At 42.0% G+C, this 22,272-nt stretch overlaps 1 protein-coding gene across 1 annotated transcript in view; it reads left to right on the forward strand.

The window, feature by feature from the left end:
- The window catches only part of WWC2 (WW and C2 domain containing 2), a 243,054-nt gene that overhangs the window by 215,269 nt on the left and 5,513 nt on the right, over window positions 1–22,272 (forward strand). The window contains exons 17-22 of the mRNA XM_088446944.1: window positions 601–719; window positions 3,067–3,259; window positions 6,557–6,721; window positions 16,092–16,184; window positions 16,714–16,956; window positions 19,352–19,479. Of these exons, the coding sequence (XP_088303070.1) occupies window positions 601–719; window positions 3,067–3,259; window positions 6,557–6,721; window positions 16,092–16,184; window positions 16,714–16,956; window positions 19,352–19,479 (941 nt within the window). The remainder of the gene's footprint in view (window positions 1–600; window positions 720–3,066; window positions 3,260–6,556; window positions 6,722–16,091; window positions 16,185–16,713; window positions 16,957–19,351; window positions 19,480–22,272) is intronic.

Raw genomic sequence — 22,272 nt, forward strand, 5'->3', positions numbered from 1 at the left:
GCGGAGCTGTAGGCAGCCCTGTCTGTAATCACTAGACATTAGCTACTAGAGGGCTTGCCCTCCGCAGTCTAGATGTATATCCAATGGATAGCCCCACTCGTCCTCCGCAGCAAAGGGGTTAAATCCCAGCTAAACCACTGAAATCTCTGCACTTGCCGTAAATCGCATACTGATGAAGTTGACCTGTAGCATTTACCTTGACTTTTTTTTTTTATCAACTGTAATGCCAAATGTCTGCATTCATGGCAACATTTAACTAATTGTATTCTGTCTTTTCTTGAAAGATTTCCCTAAACCTATCTAGATGAGCATGTTTCAGGAATCCAGAATCACTTTCTCAAAGATGAGAACAATTGACTACTATATCCTTACATCTGCCTTTTGAAGCAGGACTGTAAAAGAACAGCCAGACATCTGAAGCTTTTTATTTCAGTGGTTGTATACGATTTCATTACAGCTGCATTCGCTGCTGCAAGATGACGGAAGTCAGACAGAATCCAAATGAAAGATTAGGGAACCATAGTTCTAATTGTGCTATTTTCCTGTCTGACTTTCCTTTCATGATCAGCTCCTGATGGCTTTATCTCCCTTTGTTATCAGGATGCTGTGTCAGCATTGCTAGAAAGGACCTCTGCTGAACTGGAAGCTGTAGAACATGAATTAGCACAGGAAGAAGCCAGTGAAGATGACCAGGAGCAGACATGTTCTGGGGAGGAATGGTAAATCTTCAGTGCTCAGCACCAATTCTTAGGGGACCTGTATAGTAAAATAAAATATATAAAGTAATCTTCTTGTGTCCTGTTGGAGATGCAATTATTATATATTGAGCGTTGTGGCCTGCCTATTTTATAATACCCTATTAGAATACCTTTACAGTCCACACATGATGGTGAAAGTTGTAATACATTTTAGCTGCAGCAGAAAGAGCTCTGAGTTTCTCTGAGACTTGTTATACCACAAAGAGATGCAGAGCCACAGGTTGCCTTGGGAATGTTTTCTTATGAGCTTTTGGGTTAGAGGGTAGTACTAGCTTTACAGTAAAAGAGAGAGATACTCTCAGTGCACACTAAACAGTTCAAATAATACAGACTAATGGTAAAAATGAATGAAATGGATTCATTTATTAAATAATTCACAAATAATATTTTGTATAATAAAATGGTCAAAATTCCTCATGAGGTCGTGGTCTAATACTGGTATACATGACAAACATATAACGACATGAAACACCAAATAGTTTGTAACAAAAGCCATAGGCAGGGGAGGTAAAACGCTTAGGTGTGCTCCCCTGATTATTATTTATTTATTTATTTATTTGTGATTTTTTTTTTTTTTTCTACAAAGAAGAAACTATTATATGTTTTATATCGTTATATGTTTGTCATGTATACCGCTATTAGATCATGACACCAGTGAGGAATTTTACTTTAATTTTATTATACAAAATATTACTCTTACTTGTGAATTATTTAATAAATGAATCCATTTCTTTCATTTTTACCATTAGCCTGTATTATTTGAACGGTTTAATGTGTGCTGAGAGTATCTCCCTTTTTTACTGTATATCATTCAGTGGGATTTTGTAGTATTTCCACACTCTGAGCAGCAACTAAAAATCCCCGTTCTATGGATTAGCGCAGTTCCGTGGGTCTATACTGTTTCTAAATATCTGTAAATGGATCCCAAGACCCCTGTTAATTGAACCAAAATAGTAAATAAATAAAATACACACATTTCCAAATAAAGTTTATTTGAACCATTAAGAAGTAAATGAGTACACTATCTTGGTTTTGCCTTTCAAATTATCTCACTTTAATTTTAAACCGCTAACTCACCAAAAAGTCACGAGTACCGGCAACTCGCAGGCTATTACATTTACTCCTACATCGTCTGTCTTTGTTCTTGATCTTTTGTACTGCAATGGTAAATTTTAATATTTTTGTAATCCAGTTTGAGGAAAAAAAACGCATGAAAGCCAATGCTATAGGCATGAGCCATTGCATTACTCTGTCACTAAGAATCAGATTAGCCACTCTAATCACAAGTGTTTACCCATGCTTGCTGCTTGTGATTGGCTAGCGGCGAAGGGACAGTTGTTTAGTGAAGGGCGTTCATATCGAGCAATTTTATAGGCTTTCATGGGTTTCTTTTTGTTTATTTTTACTCTCTCATGTTGGACTACAAAGAAAGCTATTGACTGAAACCATGCTAGTGGTTGTGGTTCAACAATTGCCAACATGTCTTTCGAGTCTATGATTGACAGTGCATACTGTGATATATAGTTTCACAATAGCTGAGGCAAAAACAACTGTGACTTAAGCGCTGCTCACTGTCCTGTTCTCTAAACCCTACACTTTTTGTTTGAGGTCCTGCAACTAGACCATTCCATTGAATTAGGTAAAAAATCTGACACAATCAGAGGAACTTTGGCCCTTAAATCTAAAGGTGGGTACAAACTACCCGTCCGCCCATTACAACGCCCAACGCTATGAACAACATATCAGGTGGTCGGTACACACTGCACGATCTCACTGTCCACCCGATGTGTCTTTCACCAGCACCATTGAACTTAACGGCGTTGGCAGCAGGGTCGCTCAGTCGTCCATGCACGATGTGCCCGATATGATCCGTGGGATCGGACGACATATAGTCTAGTGTGTATCCGGCATAACTTTTCCAATACAAGATTTCACATGTCAATGTTGTTAAAAATTTAGATTTGCATTAAAATGGGGCAAAATAAATTTCTAGCTTGTTTTCAGGGGCGTATCTACCCATTGGCCAGGATGGCACTCACCAGGGGCGCCGGCCAAAGGGGGGGCGCCACCCGGCAGTACCACCAGTAGCCAAGGGGTGGATAAGTCCCTCGGCCCCACAAGTGTAGGGCAGACCGCAGTGACAGCGGTCTGCCCTACACAGTTTACAAACACGCAGCCGCCAGCGTGGAGGGTTACTACTGGGGGCACTGCATAGGGGGGCGCCAGTCCATTACATTGCCAGGGGCGCTTTGATCCCTAGATACACCCCTGCTTGTTTTTTAAGCTCTTGTTCTGCAATTGGTTTTAGGTTAGAAATGCCGGGAGAAGAGCAATTCGTTGTCCTAGATGAACATGGTACCAGGGGACTACTGCATGAGTATTATTCTCCACCATTGCAGTTATCTGTAGAGCCAGAAGAGGCGCATCCAGGAACCAATGCAGAAACACATAGCTGGAACCCCACCTCCACTCTCCCCCCTGCTGCCGAGCTGCCAACACTGGTAAGAAGTTGTTAGTTTTGTACGATGGTCTAGGGATGGTGTCGATATTCCACATACGTTTAGGACATCCTCTACAGCCACACGTGACTCCATGACTGATTGATTGTCCTAAAAGATGTGATCTCTATATTGTTTGACAATTGAAAGATTCAGCTTTGATTTGTGTCTTCTTTGTTCATAATTAGGTTGTTTTCTTCTTGCAGCAACATTTTTACTTTATTTTTGTCATGAAATAATGTAGCGCGCTGTAGACATCGCATCATCAGAAAATTTTGTAACAACTACAACAGTCAATCGGTGCTTAAAATCTTCCTGTCCTACTTAAGAGATTGCACCTCACAAATATACAGAGTCGGCCCCAGGCATAGGCATGATAAGCAAATGCCTAGGGGCGACTCAGTCCTTGATGGAATGCCCCTAGCATGCTGAGGCTGAGCTCTGCGTGCAGCCGCCTCTTCTGCCTGTCTGTCACAGTCCTTCCAATCCCAAACACCCCCCCCCCCCACCGGCACCTGCCGCTGGCCGCTGCTCCCTCCCAGTCCCACCTAGTCACCTACCCATAGCCGAGAGAGCCCGCCGGCACAGCTACCCCCCCAGTGCGCTGCCGCAATCGGACCTCTCCGATCGGGCAGCACAGCGTATGGCCAGGCGGCGGCCGGTCATGTGACCGTCATCCGCATCCGCCCAGCCCCTTAGTCAGAATGAGCTTCTGCATAGAAGCTCATTATGACAGTAAAGGTCGGAGGAGCTACGATGGCCGCGGCCAGCCATTGTAAAATAACGCTGCGCAGGTAAGAAGACTCAGGGTGGGATTTGATTCACTAAGTGAACTAAACACAAATAATATAATGCACAGCTATATATATATATATATATATATATATAATATAACTATACATACACTAATACACATATATATATATATATAAATGTAGGGAGCCAGCACTCCCAAGCTGCTCAATATTAACTTGCATCCGGTGCCCTCCGTGTTACCTCTCCTAAGCAGGTGAAGACATATGTACATCCGTGAAGGCGGCACTCTCGACGGCTTAAAAAGCATGACAAGGACCCTGTTGTATGATCTATACAACGGGGTTTTTGTCATGCTTTTAAGTCGTCGAGAGTGCCGCCTTCACGGATGTGTGTGTGTGTGTATGTATATATATATATATATATATATATATATGTGTGTATATATATATATATATATATATGTGTGTGTGTGTATATATATATATATATATATATATATGTGTATATATATATATATATGTGTATATATATATATATATATATATATATATATATGTTATACATTATACACACACACATACATACTATTGCTGATTGGTACCTGTGTATTTATACTATAATTTGTTTACATTGAGTCCTGTTTGTTTCCTGCTGAGCTTTGATAGCTTCTTGCAGAATTTTGTTAGACTGGAGCAAGGTCTTAACAATGTCCTCCATGTTGTCTTTAGGTGTAGGTTTGTAGCAAACCCTGGCTTCTCTAAGCACCTTCATGGACTTCACAGAACACGAGTTGATATCCAACACAACAAATTGGTGTCTGTCACTTTAAATTTTAAATGTAGAACTTTTCCTCTTGCTGCAATTTCCATTGTGCATTGCCCGCATTCTCCACCAATTGTGATATGATGGGGGTAGGGGTCCCTCTCCTGGGGAAGGTGGACACCTCCTTACACACAGCAGCCAGGAAACAGCACTTCAGTCGTGGATTTTCGTGCAAGCTGGTCGGCACCAGTTTTTATTATGCAACTCCAATAGTCAAACAAACCAAACACAAAATAAATCCTAGCCCGGCTGGGTATTGACTAGACAGGTAATTTCCTCTCTATAAGTGGCAAGGCCCTACTGCCTTACCACAAACACAGCACATTCAAGAGGTCCCAGGGTCTCTGGACATGCTAACCTGCATTCCTACTTCCCCAGGTGTGAGACACTGCATCAAAACTCTTACACAGCTATATTGAGCACTTCCAGGTGTATTCCTTAATTAGCCTGCTCACAGGCTGGAAGGCCCAACACCCAGAGTGGCCTGTGGATGGAGCCCTCCCTCCTCTCTCACATCCACACCCCTAGGCCCCATTCTCCGGCTTTTACCTAAAGCTGACACTCAGATCTGTTTGTAAAACAGTCTCTTCCTGGGGGTTAAGATACATATTACAGGAATCTGGGATACATCTACACGCCATCCCTAACTTCTCCAGTGCTTCTATCACAATATACATTTTTTTGCTGTTGTGTTTTTGCCTTAACCCCTTTTTGCTGCTGAGGCTTTTCACAGTCCCGTGTGCACATTTTGGTTTGGTAATATTAACCAATTAAAATTGCAAGAAACTAAACTGAAAACATTTTTGGTTTGCGTTTTCATTATTCTGAACCAGAAACATTGGCAATATTCACACGAATTTGCAATTTTAGATTCATTTTGCTCATTTTTAATTTGCTAGTTTTATAACCCAAGACTGGAATGCACAGTATATTATATAGTCTTCATTAGATCACATGATACACATTTGAGGATAACCCCTTAGCTGTAATGAGATATATCTGACGGGCGAGCCCCATTCCCTTAGACTTGAAGGAGTTAAAATGCACACCAATTCCATCAAGTGAAGCTTTCCCATATAATTTCTGGAATGGCATTATAATATAAACGCTTTTTGTACTTACTGGGACTTTGCTTTCTAATCCGCTATTTTAATATACATCCATTGTTCTTGTTGTTGTGTTTCCACCTCCCTTTAATAGGCATAAATCGATGTTTTGGAGCCCTCAAAGGCAAAATGTATAAGAAGCTCCCATGGTTTCTAGAGGATCAATTCATCCATACTCTGACTTACTGGGCCTGCTGCACTGCTGTCTAGTGCTCTGCTGCGCGCTAAGCTATACGCAATTACCAATCGGCCGTTCGATGTGTCACAACTGTATGGGCAGTTGGCGGTCGCCCATACCGTATACACAGCCAGATGCACCGCTATATCTCTCAGATATATCGGCACCGGCTGTGCTTCAGGGCCACCCTGATATGTCTGTGAACTACGTTGTTCACAGACACATCTAATATTACGCTCACCAATAGAATGAGTGATATATCGCAAAATGTGTACCCAGCCCTAGTGTGTGTACGTTACACTCATCTGAATATGTCCTAATACTGTAAACAAGATGTACACTGAAATTAATAATGGTTTCCCTTTAAAATAAATAATCAAACAATTTAATTTGATTTATTAAACAATTTAATTGTGATCAACGTTTTTACAATAACAGGTTGACAAAGAAACCAATACGGAAGAAGCCGTTCATGAAAGTATATTGGTCCGGCCCAAGGACAGGAGTAGCCTTGGCTCAAGGCAGCGGCCATTTGTGCGAAACAGCATGATCGTACGGTCACAGACCTTCTCCCCAGGGGAGAAGAACCAGTATATATGCAGGGTAAGATTTAAAGATTTTTTTTTTTTTTTTTTTAAATGTACGAAATGTATATTTGATAACCTGGATTATTTTATGATATGTAGATTGTTGTACATGTAAATGAAACATTTTGTTACCGTGATCAAATCCGCTTAATTTAATAATTTCATGTTATTTGAACTCATGACCAAAAGCAAACACTGGGATAGTCATGTCCACATGTTCTAGCTGGTCATATCTCTAAATGCAAGGAAGATGATTATGGGGGAGATGTATCAAATATTTTGTAGAATGTACTTTCTAAATGCTAGCTACAAACTGATTGCTATGGTCAACTTGTCCAATCTTTAGGGGGCTTGATATATCTCCTCCTACAGATGTGTCTTTATACTGTACATCTTTGCTGCAGTCGCACTAAAAAGCCCTTCTCGGCGCACCAGGTCCCTCGAGACTCTGCTAGAGCCGGCATCATTTTAATTTGCTGAAAATGCGTCTAAATCGCAATACGATGTGACTAGGACATACCAGCAGACTGTGCCGATTAATTTGATATACGACACTTGTATATCTGTGTGCGACTGAATCTGTATACAAAGTGCTACAATTCTCGGGGCTGCAACTTTTTTCATTCCATGTTTCGTGCTTCGTATACAGACTCAGTCGCACACAGATATATACAAGTGTCACAAACAGGGCCAACGATAGCCGCGCCTGGCCCAGGTGACCGGGCGTGGCCTAATCGCGGGAGGCGTGGCCATGCCCCCTTAGAAAAAAATGAAGAAAAAAAATATTTCAGCGTCGCGAAGCAGCGCTGTGTGCTGAAGATGGGGCGCTGTGTGCCTCTCAGACCGGCGCACAGCCAATGGGGTGCGCAATCAGCGTGATCGCTCCCCCGATAGGCATAGGAGACTGATCTGGCTGCTGCTTAGCAGCTGCGCGCAGTCTCCCAGTGCAGCCCAGCACACAGTAGCGTGTGCTGGGCTGCTGTGACTTAAGACGCGCTGTACCCGCTCCCCCTCCCCCTCTCAGCGCCCCTAATCACAAATCAAATTTAAAAAAAAGACGCCCAACACTAGTAGAGTAGCATGAGCCCTGGCAGCTCACTCACACCAGGCATATCGCGCTGCATGGCGTATTGAGGATAGATGTATGAGGACACATCTGTAAATGTGAAAGCTTTGTGGCTCAAATGGATTCCCACAAGTGTATGGTAACTGCCATTTAGAGTGGTTTGTAAGTGAAGTTGGGGTCTAGAGAGACAGAGGCTGCCGCCATGCCTTTCCGGAGGCTGCCGCCATGCCTTCCCGGAGGCTGCCGCCATGCCTTCCCTGTGGCTGCCGCCATGCCTTCCCTGTGGCTGCCGCCATGCCTTCCCTGTGGCTGCCGCCATGCCTTCCCAGAGGCTGCCGCCATGCATTCCCATGTTCCAACTAATTCTACCTTCAGTACACTTATACATCCTACACCATTTCACCATTTACCTTATTATCCTCCATGCTTTGCCTTCTGCAGTACTCAGAGTGCAATTATCAGTGAGGAATTAGGTAACAGTGAAGCATCAAGGAAGATTTTCCTTCTATCTACTGCTGGAGTGGACACATTTAAGCCATACAGTAAATAAGAAATAGGTCCAAATAGATTTTGTAGCCTTAATGGCACCATATGCTGCTCTCATGGAATCTGACCCCTTTTTGAAGTCAGCTAACTTTATCTCAGAATCATCCCGTTTATTAAAATCTGGCTCATGTTCTGTGTCACTAGAGGTCACTGTGCACCCAGCAGAGTCTATAGCGTTTTCATGAAACAGGGAATCCACATTATTGATATTTCCTGTATCAAATATCATCAGATAATCTCTTATTTTAATGAACCGGGTAAATGTCTTATTTTTCTACCTTTCATTTAGTCCTCAGCAAATTTTATTTAAAATCTACTTATGCTCTTTCCTTTTTGTAAACTGACTCCGGTGTCTTTAAATCTTGCATTAAAAGCTGTATCCTTGCCAAAAACATAATCTGTACCTGAACAAGTCCACACCCTTCAATTGGGAAACAGCTGCAACATTAACCCTATATTCCTCTTTGCCTGAGAGCCAGTCCTGGTTATTACTGGCCAGCACACTCTCTGCGGTATTAAACACTGCATGTAGCTTTATTCTTTGTAGCCAGTTATGCATTCAGTATGGAAAACATAGCACTTTTGCTTTAACTTTTTGTCAAATAGGATAAAATCTGCATATTCCTAGAGCCACCCTACATCGGTGCAGATGACTGGGGTGTCTGCCCGGAATGGGTATGATATAGCGCTGGCCGCATGGCCGGCGGTTCGATTCCCGTCAGCGGCAGCCCCACAGGAGCAGAGTGCGAAACAGCGGAAGCCCGACAGTGCTGGAAATCCCGATCGTGGATAGGTAAGCATAGACTAACCTAACCCCCCCTAACCCTCCTTAGGGGTGCCTAACCCTAACCACCCCCTTCCCCGCTGCCTAAACCTAAGTCCTCCGGGGGGGTGCCTAACCCTAGGTCCCCCCCGGGAGCCCTAAACCTAACCCTCCCCCCCCTGCGGCTGTCCGCTCGCGGCGCCCGGCATCACTACGATCGTGATGCCGGGCGCCGGTCTCCCGGCATCGGGGAAATGCGGGCGTCTACATCTAGACGCCCGGCATTTCACCCATGCCGGGATAAGACAGTCGGGAAGCCGGCTGCCGGTATTTAGGCAGTCGGCTTCCTGATTGCTTCCCGTCTGCCCTGCAGCACTAGGTTCCAAGTCAACCCCTAGAATAGAATATTTTACCCAGAATCCTCCTGTTTGTCCTGTTAGGAAGGTTGGGGCTCTTAGGAAAGTGATTTCTACGCGTAGTGTAGGTTTTGTTACAGAGAACTTCATTTTTTATGTAATACGCTGTGCATTTCTCTATGGGTGCAGCCCATACTTCTCTCTACTGATTGCTCTGCAAGCTATGACTGGGGTATAGATCAAGCTAAATAACCTGGTTTGTAGATAGACCAAAGAGGACAGAAGACTCATCCTACTTGTATACATATTCCTTTGCGCTGTGCACTAGCGGTTGTCACGTTTGGGCTATGGTGGCCCTCTGCAGAGGGATTGGAAGACGTGGACCCAGGTTGAGAAACGAAACAGAGACGAGGGGCCTGTATATATGCCTTCCTCATCCACAAGTACCGGATGTTGGCTAGACCTGACAAAAGGCGCAGAGTCTAACTTACTGGGAGGTGTTCACCAGTGACCCCTCCAAGCGGGATTTGGGTATAAGCTGCAACCAGCAAGCAGGTCATGGCCCTCTGGTCAGGTATCCGGCACAAGTAGGAAATGGAAGAACACTATCACAGAGAAGCACAGGAGAATGATACTGGAAGTTTGGCACTTAGGTGATGTACTGGGTACAACCTGTTGATCCAGATGCAGGGCTGGCACAGGAGAATGGCACTAGGAGATTGTACTTGAATGGTGTACAAAAGGACACACACTGTAGTCCCAAATGCAGAACTGGCGCAGGAAGATTACACTAGGAGATTGTACACGGATGACGTACTGAGTACATACACTGTGGTTCCAGATGCAGGACTGGCACAGGAAGATGACACTAGGAGATAGTACTCAGGTAACGTACTGAGTACAGACCGACACTGTGGGTATACGCTAGAAGAGTATCGCTGGAAGAAAGGAGCTTGGAACCTGGAACGCTGCTACAGCTAGTATACACTGGAAGTAACGATGTTGTACAGGCAACTTCCTGTTGTCTGGAGCTGGGCTAAAAACCATAAGGTAGCAGTCGGAGGATAGTGTCAGCTGACAGCAACCAATGCTATCGTTTGGTAAAGGGCTAATCAGGTGATGTAGACTGTCATGGCTGCATCCATGACGGTAACTGCAGGAACCAAATCACGGAGCAAGCACATAGATGTCCTAGCAGACCCCAGGTATAATCCTCAGCGCGTCACTCTCTGCAGCACCTGGCGTCTGACCACTCAAGAGGTCAGTGGAAGCTGGTGCTGAGGTGAGTAACGGCCAATCCTAGGCTGCAACCTGACAGCGGTGGGGATGAGTGGTCATCTTGATTCCTCTTCATACTGTTCCAGAGTACCTTGCCTGAATCATTGTAACCCAACACACATTTCCTTTGTTAACCTTTCACCTACTAGCTCAAAGGGGCACATTCAATTAGCCGTGAGCAGCTGCCGTTATGACTTCCTATGCTAGTCAAGACCATTTACATGATCTAGTTTACCCTTCATTACCAGTAAGATTGGTAAAGCTAAAGATATTGCTCCTCACACTGTACATCTACCAAAATTTCACTCCAAGACCTGTTGAAATGTAAAATAGATGTTTGTGCTCTGCATTGCTCTCCCCTTCTCCATCATCCTCTGTACTACTTTGAAAACTTTAAAAAAGCATGTGGAAATTCCAGGTGATATTATCGCAATCCCTGTCATTTCAGCAAGTACTCCATTATTCAGAAGTAGGTCCTACTTCTCTAGCAACATTAACAGTAGAGTTTTGTTACGTTTTTCCCCACCAAAAAATGTTCTTCCTATACTTCTAAGTGTATAGTACATGTGATATTAACCTCCAGCACTTGTAACAAGTGGAAACCGCAAGCTACCAGTGCATTGTTCATATTCAGGAGTCCTGCAGGCATGTACATAGATGCTCTAGTCATTCTGTGGCAAGTTTTGCCATCACATTGTTTTCCACCAAATAGTTCAAATATCACTTGGAAGCATAAGATTCAACATTCTCGAGTAATTCTTGTTATCCCAGTGTTCATGCTACTTGGATGCAGTCAACATGCTGTCAACTCATGCTGAAAGGTACCTCTTCAGCCAGACAAGCTCACTCAAGGACAATCTAAATGTTGAGATAATCCAATGGCTTTGTGTCCATTGCTGTGAACACCTTACTTCATGCATCTGAAAATTGCTACCTACAAATTCTATTATTGTACTTGGAAGGTCGTCTTAGTATTCTGGCACACACACTAACATTCTTGGCATTCTTGTGGCATTCCTTGCATGTGACTCGGGTACTGGTGGTAGGCTTCATTTACAAGCAGCATCTAACCCTACCACTGATCATTCAAGTCGTTGGTTGTATTCATATTTCATTTAAAGAACTTAGTGCATCTTGGGATCACAATCCTTTCAGTTCTGCCACCAGCCATTCAGAGCATCAGGTTTCTGCAAGAGCCCCTTTTGATCTTTTACGCTGGCCAGTAGTTTGCAGACTCCCCCCTACTTTACTCGTGGTACTTAATTTCTTCAATATCAACAAAGAAATTATATCTCTGGATTCCACTTTAGATACAGTTTACATTTTCTTAACTACTGCATATCTTATACTACATTTTTTCAGTCTTTCATAAAGGCGAATCCCAAAGATGGTGTTCATCCTCCAAGCGCACAATGGCTGGTGCTTTACACAATTTTACAGTTGTTTGGGATGTCTGGTCCTTTACTTCCTCTGGGCCCACTAGTTGGTTGTGGTCTCTGCTTTTTGGACATTTATTGCGGTATCTCTTTTAAAGGCCATCGCTCCTTGTTAGTTTGTTTGAGATGTTAGATTTTGCAGTCCTTACTACCCATACTTTTTTTTTTTTTTATGACTGGGTTGCCCAGGGTCACCTGCACTGACATAGGAGGGGCTCCAAGAAAATATATTTTTTAACTCTGTTTGACATGATAAAATGTTAACGAAAAAATGTTCTGTTTTCCATATTGAATGCATACCACAAGAGTAGGTTTCCTGAGCAACGGCTCAAAGATATACTGTAAATATTGGTTATTATATGGAAACGGTCTACTGCAGTGACTGTACTGGCCAGTGGTAACCAATACTAACTCTAAGGTGTGGAGGAAAGCAAATGGAAAATATATTTTTTTTTATAATAACTGTGACTTAGAAGTAAGACTTGTGTTCAGGGTTTCTCATTTATATTTTGCAATCATCTTATTAATTTGTCTTAAAATTAATTAAAAAACATAAATCTGATTTAAAGCTCCTTCTAGATCACTATCTATTGGTTTTCTCTTCTAAAAACCTAATTTCATAGTATAGGTGGTCATAAATCATGCACAGGTGATGTCTGCCAATTTGTCTTGCTACCCTTGAAATTAAGCGGTCCTTGTTTCTTGTGGGTCCAGTCAAGTAACCATTCCGAATAGTCCAAATCTGATTTAAAAGGATTACAATCAAATTGATTTGTAGAAAGTCTGGTCAGCCAATTGCACAGCTCGATGTGTCTGTAGTGTCACTGGGCAACCGGCAGAAGGAATGTTCCCCTGGATACAAGATCTGTCTGATTGGGTACCTGATGTAGGGCTGTTATGGTGACAGTGTACAGTGTATGTGGCCAAATGTGCCTTTGCTGGTTGGAAAAACCTCATGTGACAGAGAACAGACACCTTTTTACTGGTTAAAATGGGACTAGGACTTTAAATATGTTGATTTTCATTTATATTTACATTTTAAATTTGCTAACTGCTATTATGAAAAATCCAGTCATAACATTCTTTTTGTCCTGATGACTGTATTAATTTATTTATACATAAAGAATGCACACTAGCTGATAAATGTGCGTACTTGCACAAAAGTAATGTCAAAGAAACGACATTGGGATTACATAGGACTATTTTCCTGTCATTCTTTTAAAGTGAATATTTGAAATCTTGTTGTTTGCTTGCAGTGTTATGAAAATAGGCCATTTAATTCCATTATAGCTGTCTTTTGCACATTACTGCTATATATTCCTTTAGGTCATGATGCAGGCAAATGTTAAGACAGAGGGAGTATATGTAATATAGTGCAAGTTCCATGAACTGGCGCAGTCTCAGCAATTAAAGCTGTAGAATTAAAGTGGCAATAATTTAAAAGGCAAAACCAGGTCTACAGCCTAAATCGCAGAGGTCGCACCAGTTCAAGGAGTTTATACTCTGTTACCTAAACCCCAGAATTTTGCTTATAAATAGACTGATTTGCTCGCATTATAATTCATCAGTGCAGGTGACATAATTGGGGAATGTCATGTCTGTAGGTGAGATCTATCATTCCATATGTGAATCAATCTATAATTCCAGAAGTCTGTGCTCCTTAACTTTTTTCATTGAAATTACATTTTAATCTAATGATGCATATTATATCAATTATTTGCTACATGTTGTTTGTATAGAATAAAAATTGTTTTTAATGATTACACAAAAGGTGTAATGTCAAAGAAAATAAACACAGTACAACTGCTAATTAGATCTAAAGTTAACGCTACATGTAAAGATGGACACATATGCATCAAGATACGTATTGATGAATGAAAGGAAAATACATTGTGCAGCATGGGATTCTCCTTTTCTAGTGGGACACAGGTTAAGCCTGTTCCCTGTGTAGCTGAATTCCCTAAGGGTATAGGGACTGCAAATAATATGTTGAAAGCACATGAGCTCCTCCCAGCACCCCGGCTATTGTGTGTTGAATTACTATTTTTTTTTTTTTTTTTTAATTGTTACTATTTTCATATGTGGCAATACTAATCCCAGCAAGCCCTGGCATTCCATAAAAGCCTGTGCACACTTGGCTATGTCTATCGCAGTGTGTACGGGGCTGCAGGCAGCGGACAGGGGGTGGCGCTGGGGACACACTGCACGGCTGATCGGGAGCGTTTAACCCAATCAGCCGCAAATCTAATATATTGTGTACCCAGCTTAATTCAGAGGTGAGCGCAGAAGTCTGTTTAATAATATTTTTATATTCTTAATTATACTCCTGTGTACATCAAGAAATAGTATATAAAAAAAATTACCACATCACATTTACCTATAAGGGGTTACATACATTTAAAAAAAAAACCAAGAAGTTTAATTGTTTTTGACATTTATTGTGAAATACGAAGAAGTGTAGATGATACTGTGTTTTTGTCTGAATTACATAATAAAATAACAATAAAATCAAACAATAATAGAGACAAACTTACAAACAAACATATGTGTGTGTGAAGTGTGTACTGTGTGTGTGTGGTGGTAGGCAAGGGTTAAAATGAGCCAGCACAGGGCAAAACTGTGTTGCATCTGTTGTATTTGGTTCCACCTTCGCCAGCTCACCTTGTAGTGTTTGTGTGTGTGCAATGTTCCTTTAGACAGTATGGGGGTTAGGCCCTTAGTAAATTTCAGCAACAGGCCCATGTGGACTTTAATCTGGCACTGGGTGGGGTTTTATGACGAGAACTGAATTGCAATGTTCTATATTACCGACTGAATTCATTTAGGACAATGTTTTATAATAAATGTAGGCAGAATACATTTATTACTTTAAAGAATATGAAAAAAAATTACTTCTGCATAAATACACGTTTTGCAGAAAAACGTGATGTGATATACACAACCGGGAGTCATTTTCATGTTCAGAAGCCAAAAATCTATAAGTATCCCATAAATTCGTTAAAAAAGCTTTTTCATCGCAGACCTGTGTTATTGTTAGAACCTGAAAGGGGATTTTTACAAATACGTTGTTCCGGGCTGTAATGCGTATGTGGTTTACATGGCTGGTGCATCCTTAGACGCCACCCTTCGTCGCACCATTGGAACTTGCATCAGCCCTGTGGCTGGAATCGGTATGGGATGCTGGCAGTCGGGATACCGGCTGTCGGAATCCCGACACCGGCATCCCGACAGGGCTAGCATACTGACACGATGCTAGTAATATCAGTGTCGGCATCGCGGCCGCCGGGATACTGACTGTATCCCCTGTGGCAGGTGTAGTGTGTCTGCCTCCCATATGAGCGGTCGAACGTCTGTGTACCCAACCAATTACACCACGACTCCCATAACACGCGATAATAAGATGTGTGATCGTCATGTGTGTGTTAATACACCGCCCTGGAATGCCCACTATTTCAATACACTTCTCCTTGTGTGTGTCTGAAATTAGAACTATGTCTCTGCACGGACACAACCGGGACGCACGTGCAGTACAACTTAGATGCATGCGAGTTAGCAATAAGTCCCTAAACTACGTCTGATGTCGGCAGTGTGTACCCCTCTGAATCAGGCCGCTAATGTTTGTTTAGATCCTTTAGCACACTTTTTATTGTCACTGTTAATGGCCATGTGCTGTCCAATTTCTGGCATCAAAAATGTGTTATTTCTGTGACCTCTTCAAAACTATAAGCCAAGTAATGGGATTATATGTTGAAAGCGGAGAGCCTCCTTGTGTCTACACACTGACTGTGTACCCAAACATTACTGACATTAGTCACTGTGAAGACATTCTACACCTTTGGAAGATTACACAAGATGCTTTTCAGCTGTTTTTATTGAATCTTTTCAAACATTTTATTTCATTACCTACTGCATTTAAGTATTTGATTACCTCTTTCTTGCAGCTAAATCGAAGTGACAGTGACAGCTCAACCCTCGCTAAAAAGTCTCCATTTGTGAGGAATGCAACAGAACGCTGCAGTTTGAGAGTGAAGAGGGTATGTGTACTGACACACACTCCGCAACACGCAATGAATCAAACACGATTTGTATTACACTGATGGCTATTTGGGTTTTCAAAGACAAAGTTCTTTTCGATCAAATCTATTACATGTTGATTTTATGGGATAGTAGTTCAGTCAATATCTTCTTATTATAAAAAGCCGCATAGGCTAGGAAGAAATGGACATTATTGTTTCTCAGAAAGTAATGTACTAGCAGCTCTTCTAGTGTGTAATGTTCCCATTTTCAAGCTGAAAGTTGAGTGAAACAATTCAGCCAGTCTGTAAACTTAGTGCTTATATCCTTTTAAATAAAATGCAATGACCTGGTGTCTGCTCCACACTTCTTCAGGATCAAAGTGCACCATGAATGTGAATTTTGGCTTTCTGTAGCAACCTTACTGTATTTAGCATCCAACTTTGGTAATGGGTGTTGTTTATGGACCAAGTTACAAGGTCATAGTTGAGCATGTAAACCTGCTTGTTACTGTAAGCTGAAACTTTTAGTTCTGATCTTGCTGTTTAGCCCATGTGCCAGACGGTGACTCGAAGAGTCATGCACGAATGTCGTGAGCGGACCTCTCTGGACTTGGAGCTGGACCTTCAAGCATCCCGGACAAGGCAGAGCCGACTAAATGATGAACTGCAGTCCCTGAGAGGCCTGAGGCAGAGGTTGGAGGACATGAAAGCTAGGGGAGAGACTGATTTACCGCCATGTGTCCTGGAGGACGAACGCTTCCAGAAGCTTTTGAAACAAGCGGAAAAGCAGGTAAGGCATCATTGTGTTACTGAGTAGAATAAAACCCAGAGGTTGAAAGAGCAAGGCTACTTCAGGATTGTATCATTACTTACATTGGTTAATTTGAATGTATCCTATAGAGTGTCAATGGTCTTGGTTCTGGAAATCACCCCCCCACCATCCCCTTAGTTATGTATTTTGGTTCTTGTCTTTTTGGTGGCGGAAAGAGAAACAGATTAGTTGATTGGTTATTGTATTAGCTTGGTACACTTTCCTTACATGTGATTTTGTATGCATTCGTTTGTTCGTTATCCGTTCTTATGGGGTCTATGTACTAAGCAGCGATAAGAGACAGAGTGAGAAGTGATAAGTCTATGGTAAGGTCCAAGCCAGTCAGCTTCCAACTGTCATTTTTCAAACACAGCCTGTGAGATGGCAGTTGGGAGCTGATTGGCTGCCACCTTATCACTTATCACTTTTCACTCTGTCTCTTATCACTGCTTAGTACATAGACTCCTTTGTCTTTAATGCCAACTCCAGTTCTACGGTGTGTGTTTATTAGATAAGTTATTTAGCATTAGTTATTTAAGGTGAACTGGAAAAATTTATTATTTCATTTGATGGAAAATGACTAACAGTTGCAAGGTTTTTTATGTTGCACACTGGTAGTGATGTACAATAAGATAGAAAAAATGTGTATATTATAACTATACAGTGAAGCAGACATAGGCCCGTATTCAATTAGCCACGAAAAATCAGTGACTTTTCGCCTGTTGTACTTTCCGCCGCATTCGCCTGTTTGAGATGCAGATTCGCGGCATTTGTGTCCCCGCAATTCGCTGTATTCAATTACAGAACTGGCGAAAACACAAATAGGCGAATGCTTAACAGACGGCAAGTACTGAATAGATTGGGGGAATCAGTCTGTACCCCAAAATAAGACGCACTGACACTGGAAATCATTACGGATGTGTACTATTAGCCCTAAAAAAATTACTTTGTGTCCTTAAGTTTTGTTAAAAGCTTTCTATACGCTTTTTTGTAAAAGTGGTGAAAAATTATATAAAACAGTATTTTTTGGTTAAAATAAATAGTCCAGTCTAAATCGGGGTACTTGAAAATGGGGTGCTAGCAAATTTTTGTCTCTCTAAAGTGCGCTTTTAAAAAATGAAAATCCACCTGCTGCATGCACCTGCAATCCTAAAAACACCTGCCCCATCCAAACAGCCCCCCAAGAAGCCTATTTAGCTAATTTTTATCCTTGTCCCCCCACTTTTGTTTCATTTTCTATTTTGGAGTGCAAATGTGGGGAATTGATTCAGAACCTTTTGGACCCCTCCAAAAGGACAAATTAGCCCCCCCCCAAAAAAAATTACTTCAGAACACCCCAAAAAAGACATGTATTTTTGGGGTGTTCTGAGGTAATTTTTTATTATTTTTTTTGGGGGGGGGGGGGACTGATTTGTCATTTGGAGGGGGTGTCCTTTTCCGCCTGTTTCAGTGCATTGAGATTCCGTTTAAGTGAAAGAGTCCTGGAGTTGAATTTGGAGATCAGACGCAAACAGACGAAAAGCGGCAATAGGCGAAACTTTTTTGCCGATTACAGCTTTTTGCTTCTCATTGAATCTGGCCCATAGTCATAACAGGGCTTAAGTGCACCCTTTGCTGGTCCATCCCCTTATCCGATCTCATTATGTTACGCGGGGTCTGCAGCACTGACTGCAGTGGTCCTGAACACACACTTACAAGTGCCTGTCTAAAGTAGTGATCCTAGCTGCAAAGTGCCATTCCAGGCACCCTGCTAGCCAGAAACGAGGGGTGGGGGAGGGGGATCAGCGTCGCCCACAGTGCCCTGCACTCTGCAGCGATAACAGTCGCACCTAGTTACGACCCAGGAAACAGAAGTCCCTACGCACAAGAAGTTACAATCTAAATTGTAATTTAACTAGGTAATGTCATTTATCAGAAACTAAGTCCAACGGTCTACTCATATATACAGTATGCAGAGGGTAATATTCACAATGTTTCTGGGAATAAAGTTATTTCCCTGCTGGAGCTTACAAAACTATTAAAAGTATATACAGTATGCACTAATCTAATATTAATCTGGATAGATAGGCTAGTCTCTAGACTAGAGTCCTTGAGATTTGTGTGTTCACGCACCTTCATAATATGCGATTATTGGGGAAACAAACAACTAAGTGACAATTTCAAATCAAATATCTGCTTTATTTCATTCAACTGACCTATTGCACATTATTGTTGTTCCTACTTTGTAATTCAATGTAACCTGCCAGTTACAGTGATAAAATGAGTTGTCTGCCAAAAGTCCCAGAACAACCCATTAATTGAAGTTATGTAATCTATCCCTGGTGATGCTATGCCTTGGGCTTTAATAACAGATCAGGTTTTTTTCTGTCTGTAGGCTGAACAATCAAAAGAAGAACAGAAGCAAGGACTGAGTGCTGAAAAATTAATGAGAAAAGCCTCCAAGGACGTATGCAGGTTACGGGAACAGAGCCAGAAGGTGCCTCTACAAGTGCAGTCATTCAGGTAAGGCTCATATGTGGGCGCAACTCTCGCCTTACAAACCGCATCTACCAGGGCTTGCATTTAAGGACCAAAGAGTAAATGAGTTTTTGGAATATCCGGTATCAGTAAGGAAAACAAAAAAGTCACAAATAAATTCTCAAAACACAATCTGCCTGCCCTCTTACATATCAGGCTGGTCCAACTGCTTCACACTTCACTGCAGCAGGTTTGTGTATACACTAACCAGTTTTATGAACTATAGACCAATTGATTTTCAATAATAATAAATTCTTGCACAAACTTTTTTTTTTTTTCCCCCCTGTATTTCATGGTTATATTTGAAGTATATATTTGGATTGCTGTTTGTCGAAATAGGCCAGCTTAGTTTCCAGCTTCAATTTCTTTACTGACTAGGATATTGGCTTTAGGATTGGTTGATTACAGTATTAAGTTAAATTTACTTTTCCCACTTTAAATCTTCAAGTTATTAAGTTTTATTATGTGATGTCGTCAAACTCCATCCAGTGGCAGGTCCAGAACAGGCTCCCTGGCTCAAAGTTCTGCCCAGCGTACACCAATGGGAGGTTCAACCGGCACCTCAACCTCCTAGTATGTCTTCTGGGATCCAATATTTCTACTCTGTGAAGTTTTGGTCCAAATTATGTGATGTCGTCCAAATCCATTCAGTGGAAGGCAGAGAACAGGCTCCCTCTGTCAAAGTTCTTGCCGGCTCACTCCGCCATGAGGTCTGACCGGGACCCCAACCACTCCATTGGGCATCTCAAACCAATTGCCACCCCTCTGTGAAGTGTTCGTCCAAATCCATCCAGTGGTGGTCTCAGAACAGGCTCCCCAGGTCAAAGTTCTGCCCAGCGTATACCAACGGGAGGCCTGACCGGGACCCTAACACCCCCTAAACCTGTCCAAGTTCCAACTGGACCACCTCGCGTTTCCTTTCATCCAAATTGGTGCAGGGGTGTCTGGATGCATAACTGCACAGACAGACAATCATGCAAGCAGACCAGTGAAATATATATATATTATATAATATATATATATTATAGTAAATTAATTTAAGTATGGAGACTTTGGGTTGTGTTGCCCGCTGAGTTTAAAACAGCAGCACTATTAAATGCATGGTGTTCTTAAACAGGTTTTTACACACAGGAAATCTGCTGTGCATGGAAGAAATGTGTCCGCTATGTCTCTACTATGTTTCTAGTTTCTAACAGTACACTAATAGGAAGATGTATGAAAGCTTCTTAATGATCTATTGATCATTTTATAAATGCTAGGTAGAAGCTGATGGGTTTCTATAGACAATTCCACTTGTCCTCTGTTTCTCTTTTTAGAAGGCTTGATACATATCCCCCTAATTTTATGCTTTTGTTGTGAGAGTTCGTTAAATGATGTTTTTTAAACTGAGGCCTCACAGTCAAGAGCATTACAGAAGTATAGAAATAAATACAAATATGTCAGAAGTACTGTACCTTATCGCTACAAAAAAATCAGCCGCCAATTTCTTAGCCTATTGTCCCACATTTCCAAAGCCACCATTAAAGGAATAAAGTCAAGAAGAAGAAGGTACTTCGTCAAGCCTTCCGACACCCAGTCATCGGGCCAAGGAGCAGCACACCAAGTCCCATCGCCGAAGCCAGAGGAACCTGCGGTGTCAGTGAATAGTTGCAATTCACAATTATCCACAGTTTGGCAGGTCAAATGCAGACGTAATTAAAATTGGACAAAAATTCTTCCCAAACCAGAGGATCAAGAATAGATTTCTGCCGAGTAGCGAATAAAACAATGCAGCCTGTGAACACCAGCTATAGCCTGTTCCAGCTTCCGACAAAAAATTAAGCTCATGGGAAGAACTCTGCAAGTGAAGTTTAAAAGCCCCAATAAAGACTGAGCATTGTGTAGTGTAGCTTTCCCGGGTGACAAAGCCGGGACAATAAGGTCCCTCAATTTCACTATGTTATCTTCAGAGAGGTGACAATAGCCATCCATAGTATCGATTTTGATACCTAAATAAGACAGCCGACACACTGAACCCCCTGTTTTATCATGAGCAATGGGAACACCAAAATATAATGTTTCAACAGCCTTTAGGGAGATTGTCACAGCGCGGAGAATTACTAAGACCAAACAACAAGAAATCATCGAGGTAGTGGGCTACCCTGGATTCGCCTGTGAAAGCCTCTATGCACCACTGTAAAAAAAATCAACTTCTCAAAATACGTGCACTATGCAGAGCAAACCACGGGCAAGCATCTGTTAATGTAAAAATCGCCATCTAACTGAAAACACATAAATCAAAATGATTCAAGGTGACGACATGCGACACATCCCCCTACTCATGTCATGCATATTGTAACCGTGTTTATTAACACCGAATAAAAACTCATAATGATTAGATCTGTCCTTTGCATTGTAAGGACTTCCAGGTTCTTGGGGGGGTTAGCGGCGACGGCCGGTCAGCCGGTCAGCGCATGCGCGGGGCACTTGTCGTGGTATTTTTTTTCCGAAAATACCGTGACTAGTGTGCGGAGGGGATTCGCAGGGACAGAGCTTTCTCGCAAGCTCTGTCCCTGTAAGGGATTTGTAGTAAATCCCTGTGATATTGCCTGAATTCACCAATGCGAATTCAGTCGGTAATATCATACTACAATCTGCATTACCAATGCAGATTGTAGTAAATAGAGCCCATTGTCCTTCATTGCCATCATTTAGTTTCCATTTATCACATTTCCTGAGTCAGATATAGGGCATGGGATAGATCCTTTCAATGAAGCTATAGTCTGCATTTTTATAAAT

This window comes from Taudactylus pleione, unplaced genomic scaffold, assembly GCF_031769625.1.
Source record: "Taudactylus pleione unplaced genomic scaffold, aTauple2 ptg000408l, whole genome shotgun sequence".
NCBI classification, from domain to species: domain Eukaryota; kingdom Metazoa; phylum Chordata; class Amphibia; order Anura; family Myobatrachidae; genus Taudactylus; species Taudactylus pleione.